The 17,606-nt window shown below is 61.2% G+C and overlaps 1 protein-coding gene across 3 annotated transcripts; it reads left to right on the top strand.

Moving 5' to 3' along the window:
* The first annotated feature begins 983 nt into the window (after positions 1-983).
* Positions 984-17,455, top strand: LOC101411060 (protein Shroom2). 3 transcript variants are annotated; one of them, XM_058292289.2, is made up of 5 exons: positions 984-1,075; positions 2,750-3,289; positions 5,724-5,892; positions 12,094-12,366; positions 14,582-17,455. In XM_058292289.2, exons 1-5 carry the CDS (start codon positions 984-986, stop codon positions 14,846-14,848), a joined length of 1,341 nt encoding a protein of 446 aa, XP_058148272.1. In that variant the 3' UTR covers positions 14,849-17,455. The 3 variants fall into 3 exon arrangements, with proteins under 3 accessions (XP_058148272.1, XP_058148274.1, XP_071069260.1); XM_058292291.2 differs by having other exon boundaries at positions 12,097-12,366; XM_071213159.1 differs by lacking the exon at positions 984-1,075 and having other exon boundaries at positions 2,752-3,289; positions 14,585-17,455.
* Positions 17,456-17,606: the final 151 nt, after the last annotated feature.

The raw sequence follows: 17,606 nt of genomic DNA on the forward strand, positions 1-17,606 counted from the left end.
GGGTGTCATGTCTGTTTTGGGCTTTTTTGAGTTCTGCTTTTTGCAGAAAGCTGCAGTTTGTGCGATATGTCATATCTGATCTGTGCTTTTAAAAACCTTATTTTGAAATAACATCATACTTACAAGACAGTTGCAAAAATGATGCAAAAACCCATGCAGAGAGCTCCTACATACCCCCTACCTGGCTACCCGGGGCCAACACCTTGGAACATTGGGCCGCATTTGCCTACTCCTCGGTCCATCGTCGGTGTGTCTGGCTGTGTGATCTCCTGTGTAGCTCTGCTTTTCTGTGCGTGTCTGTTAATGCCTCGAGGTGCGCCGTGTCGCGTGCAGCAGGGAGCTAACATCTTGCTCTTGCCGTAGAGACGTGCTGGGAGGAGGCGTGGTGGGTGCTGTGGGTTGAATTCCCAAGCGAGTGCAGGGCTGGGGCAGTGGGGCCCAGCGCTTGCGGGGGGAGGGGGGTACCCCACAGCAGCTGGCTCAGCTGTCTTCTCTCTCCCTCCAGACTAGCCCAGGCACGGAGCCGAGAGGAGAGCCCGGGAGCCCCGCGGGAGCCCCCCGGGCTGGGCCAGGCCGGGCCCTGTGACTCCACGCGTGCCCGGGACACGCCGGAGCTGCCGCGGGCGGGCGCGGGCCCGGCGGGGACGCCCCCTCGCCCCCTGCCTGCCCCCGACGAGGACGCGCCGCCGGAGCTGGCCCTGCGCCCGTGCGGGCGCGCCGAGGACGCCTGGGGGGCGGGCGCGCCCCGCGCCAGGGGTCCTGCCCCGCAGAGGCCGCCGCCGCCCCGGCGCGAGCCCAGGGGGCCCCGCGCCCCGGACGGTCCCGCAGCCGCGCTGAACGCGTGCCTGAGCCGCCTGTCGCTGTCGCCCAGCCCCTGCGCCCTGGCGGAGAAGCAGGCCTGCCCGCCGGCGGAGGAGGCCGCGGGCTGCCCCCCGCCAGCAGCACCCTCGCCGCCCCGGTGCCAGCAGCTGCGCGAGGCCGCCATGGAGACCTCGCGGTCGCCCTCTCCCCAGTTCGCACCCCAGAAGCTGACGGACAAGCCGCCCCTGCTCCTCCAGGACGAGAGTTCCACCAGGTACTGCCCCGGGCGGCCCACCCGCCCTCCTGATGCGCGCTGCCTCCCGTGGGCAGGGCCGCCTTACTGCGGAGGTGCTCAGCGGCCGTTCCCGGGCGGGCCCGACGGCGCCCTGCCCCCACACTGTGCCAAACGGTGCCCTGCGCCCACGCCGTGCCAAACGGCGTCCTGCGCCCACGCCGTGCCAAACGGCGCCCTGCGCCCACGCCGTGCCAAACGGCATCCTGTGCCCACGCCCTGCCCGACGGCGCCCTGCCCCCACACTGTGCCAAACGGTGCCTTGCGCCCACACTGTGCCCGACTGCGTCCTGCGCCCACGCTGTGCCCGACGGCGCCCTGCCCCCACACCGTGCCAAACGGCGCCCTGCCCCCACATTATGCCAAACGGCGCCCTGCCCCCACACCGTGCCAAACGGTGCCCTGCGCCCACACTATGCCAAACGGCGTCCTGCGCCCACGCCCCGCCCGACAGCGTCCTGCCCCCACACTGTGCCCGATGGCGCCCTGCTCTCACACTGTACTCGACGGCGCCCTGCTTCCACACTGTGCCAAATGGTGCCCTGCTCCCACACTGTGCCCAGTGGTGCACCAAATGGTGCCCTGCTCCCACACTGTGCCCAGTGGTGCACCAAATGGTGCCCTGCTCCCACACTGTGCCCAGTGGTGCACCAAATGGTGCCCTGCTCCCACACTGTGCCAAATGGGGCCCTGTTCCTACACTGTGCCAGATGGCACCCTGCCCCAAACGCCAGGCCGGACAGCGCTGTGCCCACACACTGTGCCCTGCCCCATCGTCGGGCCCGACGGCGCCCTGCCTCCACGCCTGGAAAGCTCTGTGTTGATGAGCCTCATTGGCCTGGCCCCCTCTGACTGTGGGTCAGAGCAGGGTGACCGAGTGCTCCCAGACCCGGGCGTTGCTAGCGGATCTTCCATTCCTAGGTGCGCCCTCTCCAGCCTCTTGCTCTTCCCTGAGGGGGCTTCCAGGGTCCCTCCGGCTCCTTTTGAAAACATCTGGAAAAAAGGAATGTGTCGTCGTCAAGTTCCCTGACCGCAGAGCCCACGGGTTCCCTTTTGCAGCTGCGATCCCGTGTGCCGGGTGTGAAACACCGGGAGGTGGGGTGCAGGCCTCCCAGCTGCAGATGCCCAAGCACAGGGGGACGCGCCTGGCCCGGCGGGGACAGGTCCGCCCCTAGCAGAAGGGGTTCCCCGGGCCCTGCGAGTGTGCCCCGGCATCCCCAGGCGTGCCCCAGCGCAACCCGGGAAGCCCTGCCTGCGCGTGCCCGCGGCCAGGCTGTGGGAAACGCCTGTCCACTGCAGGTGTCCCCTCCGGCGGGAACTATACCTCAGTGGGCTTTGTCCAGATGTGCATTACTGCAGCAAACAATAAAAACCCATCCCTCCTCACACCCCCGAGCACACGGCAGCGACCCCCGTAGGCTCCCGGAGGGCTGTGGGCGCAGCGGCGTTCGAGGACGGGGGGCGCTTGGGCCGCTACTCGGGGACCCAGGTTAGGGCGGAGGGGGCTTGGTTAGGGTGCAGGGCGCTTGGCGGCCTCACGCCCCCGAGCGCGTGTGAAGGGGCCGGGGGTCTCGAGTGTCGGGCGGCTCGCGGGCTGCGTGGGCGTCTGCGCCCGCCGTGAGCCCGCCCTCCAGCCCCGGGCCCTTCTCCCTCCAGGATCGAGCGGGTGATGGAGAACAACACGACGGTGAAGATGGTTCCCATCAAGATCGTGCACTCAGAGAGCCAGCCCGAGAAGGAGAGCCGGCAGGGCCTGGCCCGCGCCGCCGAGCCGCCCGCGCTGCCCCGCGGCCTCGAGAGGGACCAGATCAAGACGCTCAGCACCTCGGAGCAGTCCTACTCGCGCTTCTGCGTCTACACCCGGCAGGGCGCCGAGCCCGGGGCGCGGCCGGGCCAGCCCCGTGCCCCCGGCCCCCGGGCGCCCGCCCCCAGGGACGGCCGCGCCTCCCCGCCCGCGCCCGGCCCCGGCGAGGCGGCGGGGAGGAGCGCCGAGGACCTCAAGTCGGAGGAGCTGGCCCGGGAGATCGTGGGCAAGGACAGGTCGCTGGCCGAGGTGCTGGGCCCCAGGGCGCGCGGCCGCACCGCCATGGACCTGATGGAGGGCATCTTCCCCAAGGACGCGCAGCTCCTCGAGGAGGCTCAGCAGCGCCGGAAGCTGCTGCCCAAAGGCGCTTCCCCGCGGGCCGCCGAGGAGCGGTGAGTGCAGCCGCCCGGGCCTGCCTGCCCTGCGCGGCCTGTCGGGACGGGGCGGGCGCCCCCTGCACCGTGACCCCGGGGCAGGTGTTCCCAGGGGCAGGCCCGGGGCTAGGACGTGTTGGCTCCTTTAGGGTTCAAGGCCCGCAGCGCTGGAGGTGACCTTGGGGCCAGGAAGGACGTGGAGGGGCCGCTGCGGCCCCTGAGCTCGCTTGGCTTGAGGCCAGGGTGGTTTCGAGGGGACGCTGGCCAGCTCTGGAGACATCCTGGCTGACTTGCGTGGGCGTGGGTGCTCTTGGCATTGGGGGGTGAGGCCCGGGAGGCTGCTTACAGCTGCCCCTGCAGCCCCCAGCGTGGCCCCGGCCCGGCAGGCCCCAGCGCGGCCCCTGCAGCCCCCAGCGCGGCCCCTGCCCCGGCAGCCCCCAGCGCGGCCCCTGCAGCCCCCAGTGCAGCTCCTGCAGCCCCCAGCGCGGCCCCTGCCCCGGCAGCCCCCAGCGTGGCTCCTGCAGCCTCCAGCGCGGCCCCTGCCCCGGCAGCACCCAGCACGGCCCCTGCCCCGGCAGCCCCCAGCGCGGCCCCTGTAGCCTCCAACGCGGCCCCTGCCCCGGCAGCCCCCAGCCCAGCCCCTGCCCCGGCAGCCCGCAGCGCGGCCCCGGCAGCCCCCAGCGCGGCCCCTGCAGCCCCCAGCGCAGCCCCTGCAGCCCCCAGCGCGGCCCCTGCCCCGGCAGCCCCCAGCGTGGCTCCTGCAGCCTCCAGCGCGGCCCCTGCCCCAGCAGCACCCAGCACGGCCCCTGCCCCGGCAGCACCCAGCGCGGCCCCTGCCCCGGCAGCCCCCAGCGCGGCCCCTGCAGCCTCCAACGCGGCCCCTGCCCCGGCAGCCCCCAGCCCAGCCCCTGCCCCTGCAGCCCCCAGCGCAGCCCCTGCAGCCCCCAGCGCGGCCCCTGCCCCGGCAGCCCCCAGCGTGGCTCCTGCAGCCTCCAGCGCGGCCCCTGCCCCGGCAGCACCCAGCGCGGCCCCTGCCCCGGCAGCACCCAGCGCGGCCCCTGCCCTGGCAGCCCCCAGCGCGGCCCCGGCAGCCCCCAGTGCGGCCCCTGCCCCGGCAGCCCCCAGCGCGGCCCCTGCAGCCCCCAGCGTGGCCCCTGCCCCGGCAGCCCCCAGCGCGGCCCCGGCAGCCCCCAGCGCGGCCCCTGCAGCCCCCAGCGCGGCCCCTGGTCCGATTCAGCAGAGCTGCAGGAAGGAGGCCTGCGGTTAGGCTGAAGGCTGTGTGGGCTGCAGTGTTGTGAACAGAGTTCTATTTTTCCTGGTACACGACTGGCCAGTCGTGCTTGCTAGTTTTAGCAACGACACCTTTAGACTCTCCTCCACCTGTAATTTGATGGCAGGGGTGGGTGTGGTGCCAGCTTCTGTGCCATCTAACAAGCCCAGATGGCACAGGGACATGGATGTAGCTGGCAGGGCTTGGCGTGCCAGTGGAAGGAAGCAAGGAGAAGGACGACGAGCCGACTGCTGTGGGGGCCCTGTGGTAGGGGTGGGGCGGCAGGTGGACAGCCGACCCCCGTGGGGCCCCTGTGGGGGGGTGGGGCCCCTGTGGGGGGGTGGGGTGGCGGGCGGGCGGGCCGGCCCCCGTGGGGGCCCCGTGGGGGCGGTGGGGCGGCAGGTGGACAGCCGACCCCCGTGGGGGCCCTGTGGGGGGGTGGGGCGGCGGGCGGGCGGGCCGACCCCCGTGGGGGCCCTGTGGGGGGGGTGGGGCGGCAGGTGGACAGCCGACCCCCGTGGGGCCCCTGTGGGGGGGTGGGGCCCCTGTGGGGGGGTGGGGCGGCGGGCGGGCGGGCCGGCCCCCGTGGGGGCCCCGTGGGGGCGGTGGGGCGGCAGGTGGACAGCCGACCCCCGTGGGGGCCCTGTGGGGGGGTGGGGTGGCGGGCGGGCGGGCCGACCCCCGTGGGGGCCCTGTGGGGGGGGTGGGGCGGCAGGTGGACAGCCGACCCCCGTGGGGGCCCTGTGGGGGGGGTGGGGCGGCAGGTGGACGGGCCGACCCCCGTGGGGGCCCTGTGGGGGGGGTGGGCGGCAGGTGGACCGGCCGACCCCCGTGGGGGCCCTGTGGGGGGGTGGGGCGGCGGGCGGGCGGGCCGACCCCCGTGGGGGCCCTGTGGGGGGGTGGGGCGGCAGGCAGGGCGTCCTGCGCACAGCTCCCAGCACCGCCCTCGCTGTCCTTCAGACGCCAGGCCCTGGAAAACCCGTGCAGCCGTGGGCATTCCTGCTTGCCCCCCCTTCGCCCTTGCTCAGCCCTCTGTTCACGGGCTTCATACAGGAACGCTTGGCACGGCCCCCTTAGGTCTCACCTCGCCACAGGCCTTCCTTTCGCGGCCCCGTCTCCCAGGATGTGTGTGCCCGAGCCCAGAGCTCGCCTGGCTGACGGGAGCGCTGCGTCTTTCCCCAGGAAGGAGGAGCCGAGCGCGCCGGCCCTGCTCCTCACCACCACCTCCACCTACTACAGCACGTCGGCCCCCAAGGCGGAGCTGCTGATCAAGATGAAGGACCTGCAGGAGCAGCAGGCCTCCGAGGAGTATCCCGGAGGCGACCTGGGCCATGACCTGTCAGTGAAGAAGGTAGGAAGTGGGCATCCGGGCCGGGCCACGGCGGCGCTCGCTGTGCCTTCCCGCGGGGCCGGGGGCTTAAGCGTCCACTCTTGCGCCGATGGGGCGGTGGGCTGCTGGCGACGGCCTCTGCATTTCCTCCTCCGGCTCCGCTCTTGGGCGTCTGTTTATATCGAGACCCGATAAACGAGCACCGCTCTCTTTCCTTTGAAGTGCCGCAGATACGTCCCTTCTGCCCCAACAGAAACCCAGCGGGGCTGACGGTGTGGCCTTCTGCAGGCCGCAGATCTTTTTGGAATATCAGGTTCGAATATCTGCAACCAGATTATCGTGAGAGCCACAGGGGGGACTGAACGTGTTCTCCAGCCTCGAGGCAGGCCGCTCGCTCAGCTCCCAGGGCGTGCCACCTGGGTCCTCGGGAACCCGGCCGTAGGCTGGCCAAGCCCTTCTCTGCGGGGGCTGACTTAGAGGACAGGTCAGCAGGCAGGTGCTCCAGTGAATGCACAGTGGGGGCGGCAGCCCGCGGCGCGCAGGCCGAGCCCACCGCCACCTCCGGTATTCCTAAGGTTTGGTTGGCACAGGCCGCGCTCCTTCCTTCGCGCACCACCTGGGGCTGCTGGCACGCCACAGAGGCAGAGCTGAGTGGTGGTGACGGAATGTAGTCTGTGGAGCCCGCAGTCTTTAGCCTGACCTTCACGGGCAAACTTCCCCATCCTCGGGTGACAAGGAAGTGAAGATGAGGGGTGGGGAGTAGGAAGAGCTCTGGGGAGATGCTCCTGGAGCGATGGGGCAAGAAGCTCCGCAGGTTGGTGGGCAGGGCCTGGCAGTGCACAGCACAGCAGGTGACAGGGTCCTGGGGTAGGGGCTGCTGGGGCTGCCAAGAGGCAGCAGAGCCCGGTGGCTGCAGGTGCACTGGTGAGCACAGGAGGCAGGGTCAGAACGGGACTCGGGGCTGCCTCGTGGGTGCTGCTTGCAGAGGTCGTGGTAGGCATGGAGCCAGTGCTCTCTGTGCCGGGATCCGGTAAGATCAGTTTAAAGCTCCACAGTGGGTCAGCTGGCCCGACCTGTGGCATCTGGACAATCACCTGGCTTCACAGGAAGCACTTAGCAGAATCGAGGGACAGAATTGTCAGAGAAAGGCGGGGTCAGATGATAACGTGGTTTCTCAGTGGCTAAAAGTTTATTTGATCTATACAACTTTTAACAGTTCAAGAAAAGCAGGCAACAAGTAAGTTTAAATAAAACGTAAGAATGAATAAAGTTGAACTGAGAAAGCGATGACATACAAAGTTTCCCACCCCCCACCGGGAAGATTCTGGAGCCCTTAATCGAAAGCAGATGCTGTTTGGCCACCTCGGGTGTGTACGTGTTGTAAAATGGACTATGATTTTATTCGCCTCCATACTTGCCCTGTCTTGGATAGCTCCAGAAACCCTCCACAAAAATGTCAATATTTTGCAAAGGAAGAAAACCGCAGGGAGAGGTCACGAAGGGGAGAGCGAGAGTTTTTTCAAGAATGTTCAATGAAAAGGCTTCACAGAGAAAAAAAGAGTACATAAGAGTGGTGCAAAAATGAGTACGTAAAATTTTTGACATTAGATCTAGCTGTTGCAAATGAAATTTAGGCTTACTCAAAGTAAGAGAGATGTTTATCTCAGTATCTTAAAAAGCACCTTGGTATCAATTAAAAATAAAAGTTAATAAAGCTCCAAACACCCAGCATTCTCCTCCTGCTGAGCAAAACCCTGTTGGCACTCCCGCAAAGCTGAGGAAGGGGACGTTTATTTACTCTACAGGAACAAGGAGGAACCACGTTCATGGTAAGCTTCATTTACATTAAAAAGGAGTTGAAATAGCACTAGAGAGCTTAAGGCGCATCAGCAGTTCAGGTGCAGTTATTTTTAAAACATTAAAACAAATTCTTTCTTTGGAACACTATAGAAAATACGTTATAACTTGCTGTTTTTAAAAAATGTTTATGACGATCCTTTTTAGCACTTAGTAAATTCCCTACGTTAGGAAATCACAAAAATGTAACACATGCGTGTGAAAACATTTCAAAATGTTTGAAGTATGTTGACAAAGAGAATTGTTCTCCTTCCTATGTTCTGGAATGGTCAGTTCTCAGTCCTGGTTCAGGCGGTGCCTCGTGCCTGGCACTGAAATGAAAATAAGTGGAGTCTGGCAGCTGGTCCAGCCAGCTGCCTTCAGGGTCAGCCAGACCGCCCTTCTGGTTACACGGTACAGGGAATTTATTTAACTAAAAAGAGTAATGGGGTGAGGGGATGTAAACCTGACCATCAAAATAATGAACAACACTTTCTGATGAGGCCTGAATCCCGCTGTGGTTAAGTAGGGTCTGGCGTTTACTAAAACAAGGCAGTCCGTACTTCAGGAGCCACTGGCTTCGCCCTGGACGTCATGGAAATAGCACTTTCTGCTCTGTGAATACTCCGGGGTCTTGACTTTGCCTAACCTGGGAAAGCGAGGGAACCGGCATTTACGAACTGTTTTCTGTAGACCTAGTATTACAAAAGGGCCGTCTAGGAAACTACGGAAATTTGTTTTCCCCAGCAAGCTCTTTGCAAAGGATTATGTCAAAAGTCTATGTATCATATATTAGTGATTGAAAAAATACCACTGGCTGATTCCAAGTACGCTGGAGAAGCTGCCCGAGAAGAAATATTGTGACCCAGAGTAAAGGGAAAATTACTTTCAGCATAGGAGTGATAGCTTTTTGGTTCAAGGCACTAACCAGGGAAATGAAAAGTAAGGTTTGGGGACTTGGGGCTTTACAGAGGCCCCCTCTCTCTGTGGCTCAGGGGACCCCATTTGCTGCATTTTGGTGGCATTTTCTCTTTCTTTTTGCAAAGAATCAACAATTTTCCAGTTTTTCTCCTGAAACCAGGAAACACTTACAATTTGGACGGTTTTAATTTAAGCTGCATGCTCGATAGGGAGAAGCCAGTCTTCTCAAGTGCGCCCCGTTCTTTCCCCTGGAAAGCACACCTTGGTGAAGCTCACCTCATCTGTGTGGCCTCGGGAGGTGCCCGTGGCCGGGCTCGCCAAAAGCGCTGCAGGTCACCAGGCTCCAGCAAGCCAGGGTGCTGGCTCGCCTCCGACCACCCAGCCCTTCCCACCCGCTTCAGTGGAGTTACGATTTCAGGTCCCGGAACCTTTGTTCGGCAGTTTCAGCACCATCAGCCAGAGCTATAAATCCCTTCTGAGGCTCTGTGCCCTTAGCGCCTCGGTGGTTCTTTTCTTCTCCTGCTTGATCTGACCAACGGGGAAGGGCCGTGCTCCCTTCTCCCTTCCTCCCAGCAGCCACAAGCCGATGGCGTCGCCGCTGCACACCAACGCGGAGCCTTGTGAGAGGAGGGGGCGGTGCAGGGGGCTCCGTGAGGCCGTGACTGGCAGCCGACTCTGCTCCCTCTAACGCAGGGTTCTGACAGAGGAGTCCAAGAGCTCGGACTGAAATTCAAGAGCGTTGCCCTTGTGGGGCCGTGCGGGCGCAGGTGCAATGTATTTATCAAATAACCCGCAGTGCAGTGTGGACTTAGTGAGCGTCCGGGGTTTTCACCTGCCCGGCACAGGGGACCGTGGGACAGCCCAGGCTGAGACCCCTGCCTGCCCGTTTTCCTTCCCACGTTTCACACCACCAGCTGCACGTGGATTGGACACCCCCGGGTGGTGCGTTTCTTAGAAGCCCCGAGTACCAAGTCAGTCCACCTCTGCCTGAAGCTAGAAGGCCAGAGAAGCTCTTAGAGCCAGGGCAGCTCTGGGCGATGCCCAGCAGGTTGAGCCGTGAGGGTCTCTCGGGAGGCCCCGGTAGGGCTGGCGGGTTGAAGCTGGGAATCCCGGAGGGCTGTGGGCTTCCCTGCAACCCGGGGCCGAGCTCAGGCCCAAAACAGAGGCCTCAGCCCCCTGGGGGACAGGGAGCACTGCCCAGGGTCTCGGCCAGGGGAGCGGGGAGAGGACACATCATGGCTGTCAAGCCGCTTGCCGTTTTGTTTTTTTTTTTTTTAAAGATTTATTTATTTATTTATTTAATTCCCTTCCCCTCCCCTCCCCCGGTTGTGTGTTTTCTGTGTCTTTTTGCTGCGTCTTGTTTCTTTGTCGTCAGCGGCACAGGAAGTGTGGGCAGCGCCATTCCTGGGCAGGCTGCTCTTTCTTTCGCGCTGGGCGGCTCTCCCTATGGGTGCACTCCTTGCGCGTGGGGCTCCCCTACGCGGGGGACACCCTTGCGTGGCAGGGCACTCCTTGCGCGCATCAGCACTGCGCATGGGCCAGCTCCACACGGGTCAAGGAGGCCCGGGGCTTGAACCGCGGGCCTCCCATGTGGTAGACGGACGCTCTAACCACTGGGCCAAACGCTTGCCGTTTTAATCTTCGGCCAGCAAGGATAACCCACGGCACGTTGAGCCAGCAGGAGGCAGTCCCCAGGTCAGGGCTCAGATCTTCCGAATTCTGGTCCCGAAACACCAGAAGGAGCTTCTCCTAAAAAACATGGGACATCGGCCACTGGAGGGCTCATGTGCGGTCAGGCCAGGACACTGCATGTGTGGTCAGCTCGCTCTGCTGCTGCCCGGGCTCTCCATGGGCAGGGCTGCTTCCCGCGTGGTCGCAGCGCATGAAACGAGGGCCACTGCTCCTCGGCTCGCGGGCGTGCTCCCAGGGCTGAGCGCACGCCCGGCTCCTGTTCTCTTCACGTCGGTCCTGGGGGCGGGGCCTCCTGGGACCCTGGTTTACGCTAGGACACCGTCCTGAAGCGTTGGCCCTGGACATGTGCCTTGCCGCTAAGCGGTGCGGGCTCCCAAGGGGCCGGAGGTTGTAAACCGCCCTGAGCAAGGGAGAGATTCCAAGGCTGCGGTGGGCACAGTCGCGTTGCTTGTCACGAAGTGAGAGTTAGGAGCCCTGCTCGGGCTGTAGCGCAGACCGAACCTCCGTTTTGTGTTCTGTACCTGCGCATGATTAAACCCAGGTGATGCGCTGGCCTCCCGAGGGACACGCGGTGGGCAGGCTGATGGGGCCGCGCCTGCGTGGCGCAGGGTCCTGGTGATGAACCGGCCTGTGCGCGGTGCTAGGAGGAACGCCGTGACTTCCCTGGCCCCTCAGCTCCCCTGGCTCAGCAGCGTGTGTCTGGGCAGACGATGTGTCGCCATCTGCTGCAGGCTCGTTAGAAGGTGGTTTTCCGGGGTGACTTGGACCCCTCGTACTCCTTGTGAGCTGCCCGGAGAGGAGGACGAGCTGCCTCTTTGTCACAGATCTGACCAAACGCAGGATGATGGCTAACTTTGAAAGGTTTCATACGTTCATTTTTAATTTTTGCTCAGATAAAAGTTAGTCTTTTTTTTTTTTTTTGCATGGGCACATTGACATTGGGTTAGACGACTTTTTTTATTTTGTAAGATTTTATTATTATTTATTTATTCCCCACCCCCGTTGTCTGCTCTCTGTGTCTATTTGCTGTGTGTTCTTCTGTGTCTGCTTGCATTCTTGTCAGTGGCGCCCAGAATCTGTCTCTTTTTGTTGCAGCATCTTGTTGTGTCAGCTCTCTGTTGTGTGCGGCACCATTCCTGGGCAGGCTGCACTTTTTTTGCACTGGGCGGCTTTCCTTATGGGGTGCACTCCTTGCGCGTGGGGCTCCCCTACATGGGGGACACTCCTGCGTGGCACGGCACTCCTTGCGCGCATCAGCACTGCGCGTTGGCCAACTGCACACAGGGCAAGGAAGCCCTGGGTTTGAACCCTGGACCTCCCATGTGGTAGGTGGATGCTCTATCTGTTGAGCCAAATCCGCTTCCCTAGAGTAGAAGACTTTTAAGTTCATTGACATCCCTTTGTCCTAAGTCTTAGTTGCTAATTATCTGAAAAAGATGTACAGTTTGGTCATAGAATTTACTACTGATCATAGACACAATTTCTGGACTCGTAAGTATTTAGATTGGAGGCTCTCAAGGCAGGAAGCAGTTTTTAAGGTCCCGTGAGTCTTAAAAACTGTGGTTCTGCTGCAGGGCTGTAGTCAGGAGCCCCAAGGGGCCGTAACAGAAAGGCAGAGAGGGCCCTGCCAGGATGGAGGAGGCCTGTTTGCTTTAAGGGGAACGGGAGCCAGTGTTAGCCGGGGGTCGTGATCTGTCCCCTAATCTTAGAAATCTTGCCCTGGGCGGCGTGGAGAGGCCCCGCTGACGCCCGTTTCCTCGGTCTCGCCCGCAGCAGGAGCTGATCGAGAGCATCAGCCGCAAGCTGCAGGTGCTGCGGGAAGCCCGCGAGAGCCTGCGCGAGGACCTCCAGGCCAACAGCGCGCTCGGCGACGAGGTGGAGGCCGTTGCCAAGCGCATCTGCAAGCCCAACGAGTTCGACAAGTTCCGCATGTTCATCGGGGACCTGGACAAAGTGGTGAACCTGCTGCTGTCACTGTCGGGCCGCCTGGCGCGCGTGGAGAACGCCCTCAACAACCTGGACGACAGCACCTCTCCCGGAGACCGGGTCCGTAGAGCCGTGGCGTCCCCGGGCAGGGGGGCGGGGCGCGGTGCAGGGAAGTGCGGTCCTCGAGGCGGGCCAAGGTCAGCGCCGCCATCCACCTCGGAGCACAAGACGCGGTGGAAACGCCGCATGCACCGGTGGGGGTGATGGCACAGTTAGGTCATGACGCGCTCACAGCTGTCTTGAAAGCGTCACGAGCATGTCTGACTTCTCTCCCTTTCATTAGTCGTGTGACTTGGGACATTTCCTCAAAGGTCTGTATTTCAGATTTCTTTTTAATGGATAAAATCAGGGGAGTGTCATATCTACCTCAAAAGGTTGCTGAGATTAAGTTAAGAGGAGGTGAAACATTTCATTTACTTCTCGGCACATAGCCCTTCCAAATGATCATTGTTGCCGTTAATGAAACACGCTATCTTCTTTATAGGAGAAGTGGGAAAAGCAGCCCCCCCTTATTCCATGTGAGGAGTTTCAGGGTGCACAGAGAGCTCTCCCGCAGCTTGGCTTTGAAACTTGCTCTTCTCCACGGCTTCCGTCAGGAACTTGACCCTTAAACACACGGAAAGCTTGCAGGAGAACTGGGCTCGGGGCCCTGTTGCCCGCGCATTAGGGCCGGTACTGCGTTCTGCTCCTTCTGCCATCTCTGACAGATTTATCCAAAAGATTCGTTATATAGAAGAAAGAAAAGAGCCGAAATCGGAAAAGGTATCTGAAAGGAAAGAACATAAGCAGGAAAGAGAGAAGCGTGTGTGTGTAATTACAAAGGTAAAAGATGAGTAAGGTGGAAAAAGAGGATTGTCTTTGCACCTGTCAGTTCAGCTAGTTTTCCGTCCATCCTTCCCTTGTGGCTCACAGAATTGGCAAAGACTTACAATATTGGGGTGACCCAAGGAACCATGGCAGGGGGCTGCTTGCGGTGCTCCTGCGTGCCCTGTGGGGGTCCACCGTACAGGAGGGGAACCCGAGCCCAGCGGGCAAAGTCCTGGAGCCCCTTAGCTGCTCACAGCCGCCCTGTGCCACGTGGGGCACAGGGCAGAGGCCTGGAGCCTGTGGAAGGCGGCGGGCACGTGCTCTTCCTCCAGCCGTGCCTACAGCGGGATTGGGGTCCCCGGGCCACGTCTCTAGAGCCAGCTGTGCCTGTTCCTTCGGGTGGAGCTCACCCTGCCCTCTTTCACAACAGTCGGGGCCTTGGTTCCACGCGCACCCGGAGAGCAAGGCGGTCCTCGGGAAGGGCCCGTTTGCTTGCTGAGGACGGAGCACCCTGCGACGGTGCCGGCAGGCCACAGGCTCGGAAGGCTTGTGCCACCACGGGCCCTTCCTGGGAGCGTGGCACCGGGGAAACTTCTGGTTTTCCTGGCTCTTATGCCGATGACAAGAACCAGCCTTGAGTGAGCCTTTGGTGCGTCTGGCCTTCGGCCAAGCGCTGCCACGGGTGGTCCTCGGTGAGCTCCCGTGGCACAGCCGTGACGCGGCCGAGGGGCTGCCCTGGCGCCCGTGCAACCCGGCGTTCAGGCTCGTAGCCGGGTGCCCGGCACCCCCCCAGCCTGCACTTGAAGACATTTGGTGACTCCGTCTGCTAAATGTTCTCCTTAAACTTTGAGTTTGTGCAGCAGGAGTGGGAGGTCCCAGGCAGCCCCTGTTTTGGGGGTGGAGCCGACCATGCCCCCCACAGCAGGCCCTTGTGAGAGACGAGGGGGCTGGCCGCAGGCCCCTCACCCTACCTCTCCCCTGGCCACCCCTCACCCTCCCGAGGCCGCGGCTGCACACATCCTCGCCCTCCTCCTCCTGCCAGAAGGTTTGGAAATCCCCGGGAATCTTTGGAATACCGTCTATTTCACGGCATTGTCGTCTAAAGGGCTTGGTGCAGATGGGACCGCCAAGGGCTGGCACCTCCTTCTTTGGCCTTCCCTGGGGCATCTTGGAATCGCACGTTTTCGCCCCTTGACTGGCCTCCAGCTCACCGCTATTTCCCGTTACCCTCTAAGGCCGGTGGCAGGAGTGCGGGTGGGAGGTGGCCCCCCACTGGCCCTGGGCGGGCTGGTGGGGGGGAGCCCGCTGCAGCCGCATCCCCAGACGTGGCTGCGCTTGTCCTGGCCGCCGCCTGGGTGTCGGCCGGGCAGCGGGGGGGCCAACGCGCAGAACGGCGCGGGCGCTTGGCGGCGCTGGCCCCAGCCCGCGGCCGGGCCGGGCGCTGACGGGCCGCTTCCTCTCCCCACAGCAGTCGCTGCTCGAGAAGCAGAGGGTCCTGGTGCAGCAGCACGAGGACGCCAAGGAGCTCAAGGAGAACCTGGACCGGCGGGAGCGCCTCGTGTTCGACATCCTGGCCAGCCGCCTCAGCGAGGAGAGCCTGGCCGACTACGAGCACTTTGTGAAGATGAAGTCCGCGCTCCTCATCGAGCAGCGGGAGCTGGAGGACAAGATCCGCCTGGGCGAGGAGCAGCTCAAGTGCTTGTCCGACAGCCTGCAGCCCGAACGCGGCAAATGAGGGACCCGCCCTGCCGGCGCCACCGACGGGGCCTGCCAGCTCCGTGCCCGAGGATGCCGGGGGGGTCCTCCAGCCCGTGTTCGCGTCCCGGAGAGAGGGTCCTCTGGCAGCAAAGCGGCGATGAGAAAAGCAATAACTCCCTGCTGTGTCTGGGGGACTTCTTTGTTTGTGTCCCTTTCTAATGCTGAGCCTCCCAAGGTGACTGTGGCTGACGAACGGAGTCTCGCCCTGGTCGGCTGGGTGGGCGCCGTGGCGCAGCGGCCCTGCCCCTGGCCACGGAGGCGGCCGGGCCGCCGACCCTCCCTGCAGTCTGCAGAGGCGGCCCCGGGGAGCCAGCGACCGCCGCGCGCCCACGGGAGTCGGGCAGGGGCGGGGCGGGCACCCATCTGCTCTCGGGGTGCAGCCTGGGCGCGGCTGCCACGTTGCCTTCTGTCTCGCTCCTTCCGCGCCACGGGCAGTCGCCGTCTCCATCAGAGGGTGATGTTCTCTGACCCAGCAGGAACTGCGGCGATGAGGATACCCTTAGGAACTTATGAACACTTTGGAAAGGGGAAGGGTTTCCTACTGGCTAAAAAACCAACTGTGAAGTGAACGGCCTCGGGGCTGCGCGTTCTCATTCTGAGATGACAGTCCCTTCAAGAGCGTGCGTGCTTGAAAACTCACAAAGCGCACACATGGTTGAGCGGTTCTCGTGATAGCACCGCTCCAAGGTGTTTTCTTGCAAGGTAATTTATTTGGGTTAGAATGTGTGTCCAGTAGTCATGTGCTTGTTAAGATATTTGGCGAGACAACTTAATGTCCTTTAAATTCCTTTTCCCAGCACGTTTGTGTGCCTGTGTTCATTACTGGCAATTGGCTACTCCTCTCTTTTTGCCTCCTTAAAGCTGTTAACGTGCCACCACGCCACAGCCCATTTATGGTATTAAAAAAAAAAAAAACTTCCTCTGGTTTCTCGAGGTCCTGTGCCCTCCCTGCAATCTTTTTCTGCTCCAGAGTTTAAAGATTTGGTGTCCTTTATGCAGTTGAAATGCCAAGATTCTCAAGAGAGTCTATTCATTAAAAAAAAAAAAAAAAAAAACACTGTCATGCTGTCACTTTCCAATTGACAAGCCACAGGCTGGGAGAAAATATTTGCAAATCACATGTCTGACCAAGGACCTGTATGCAGAATGTACAGAGAACTCTCAAAACTCAACAGTAAAAAACAAAAACAGCCCAACTAAAAAGCGGGCAGAAGACTTGAACTAGATATTTCACCAAAGAGGATAGACGTGTGACAAATAAGCACGTGGAAACATGCTCCACCTCCAAAGGCTTGGTTCTCATTGTTTAGTTTTATCAAATGATTGTAGATCCAGTATGTTTCTTCCACAACTTCTCACCTGATTAAGTGCATGGATCCTGGTGAGCGAATCCTTGGATGACATCACGTTTAGGTAGTGTTGGGTTGGTTGTTAATTAAGGGACCGTCTCCCCCTGTGTCCCTGAAGAAGTTTTCCACACCGTGGGGCCGTTTCCCTGGGCCAGCAAGTGACCACAGCCTGCCCGAGACGCGAGCCCGTTTCCGGGGACAGTGATGCACGCCGCCTGAGCCCGGGGGCTGGACTGGTGCCAGGGCCACCGCGTCGGCGTAGGCACGCTGAGTGGACACGGCACAGGTGCTTGCCAGCGTCCCCAGTGAGGGGAATCTGCAGCCTTCCTGGCAGCCGGCCCTTGCCCAAAAGATAAAGGTGTTGGCGAAAGCCTGTGCTCCCGTGGGATTAGACCAGGATCTCGTTTCCGGGAACGTGGCCTCCTCGCCACGGAGCGGTCACCTGCTGGTCAACCTGGTCGCGTCGGGAAAGGCAAAGCTGGCTGCGCGTGGAGCCCCAGCTTTCTCCAGAGCACGGGCGACCTAAGTAATTTCAGGGTGTTTTGTTTTTAACGTAGGCAGGGCTTATGCTCTCTTCTCTGTGATTTTTCCCCCTTTAAGTACAGTATTGTGATCGTTTTGATAATACGTCTGCAAAATGTGAATCCTGGAATGTGTGTCTCTCCCCGGCCTCTTAATGTTGGTTTCGTCTGCTTTGGTTTGGTTGAGGGCTGCCCTTTTACACAGCAACATGTAGTCGTCCGGTTCCCTTTGTCAGAGCACGTGTGATCACAGCCGTCCTGTCCCTTCCCATTCGTTTCTTAGGTGTCTGCTTGGGGGAACCCAAAGATTCCAGTGAGTCGGTGTACATAACTTTGTCTATAGTTAGAGTATTGCATATAAGAACAATCTGGTGCTAATGTTTTGCCCTTGGCCTTCTTAGGTGGTGGCCAACTCCTCACCCCCTGTCATGGCTCAGCTGCGGAATGCTCTGTGTAGCAAGATTTCGGTTGGGGGTTTTGCCTGTGGCTCTAATCCTGCAGTCCACCCTGGAAAATGTGTACAAATTTCATGCTTGACACTTAACACTTACCTATCCACAGATCATCCTGCTTGACCTTAACAAAATAAATAGTGTCTATTTGAGTGACTCGAGCGTGTCTTTAATTACCTGTATCTTTTAAAAGATCAGAATATCCTTGCCACGTGTAAGATTTTTATCATAAACCAATGAATAAATTGTGGTGTTCAAGTAACTTATCTCTGTGTGTATATAACTACTAACTCTCGTTAAGGCCGATGAGTTGCAGCCAGAAAAAAAGTCAGGAACACAAGTTGTATCAGTTAGTTCTTGCCACACTAATGCTGCGTAACACCTATCAAGTCTGAACAGTGTGCAGTGAAAAG

This window comes from Dasypus novemcinctus, chromosome X (assembly GCF_030445035.2).
Source record: "Dasypus novemcinctus isolate mDasNov1 chromosome X, mDasNov1.1.hap2, whole genome shotgun sequence".
NCBI classification, from domain to species: Eukaryota; Metazoa; Chordata; class Mammalia; order Cingulata; family Dasypodidae; genus Dasypus; species Dasypus novemcinctus.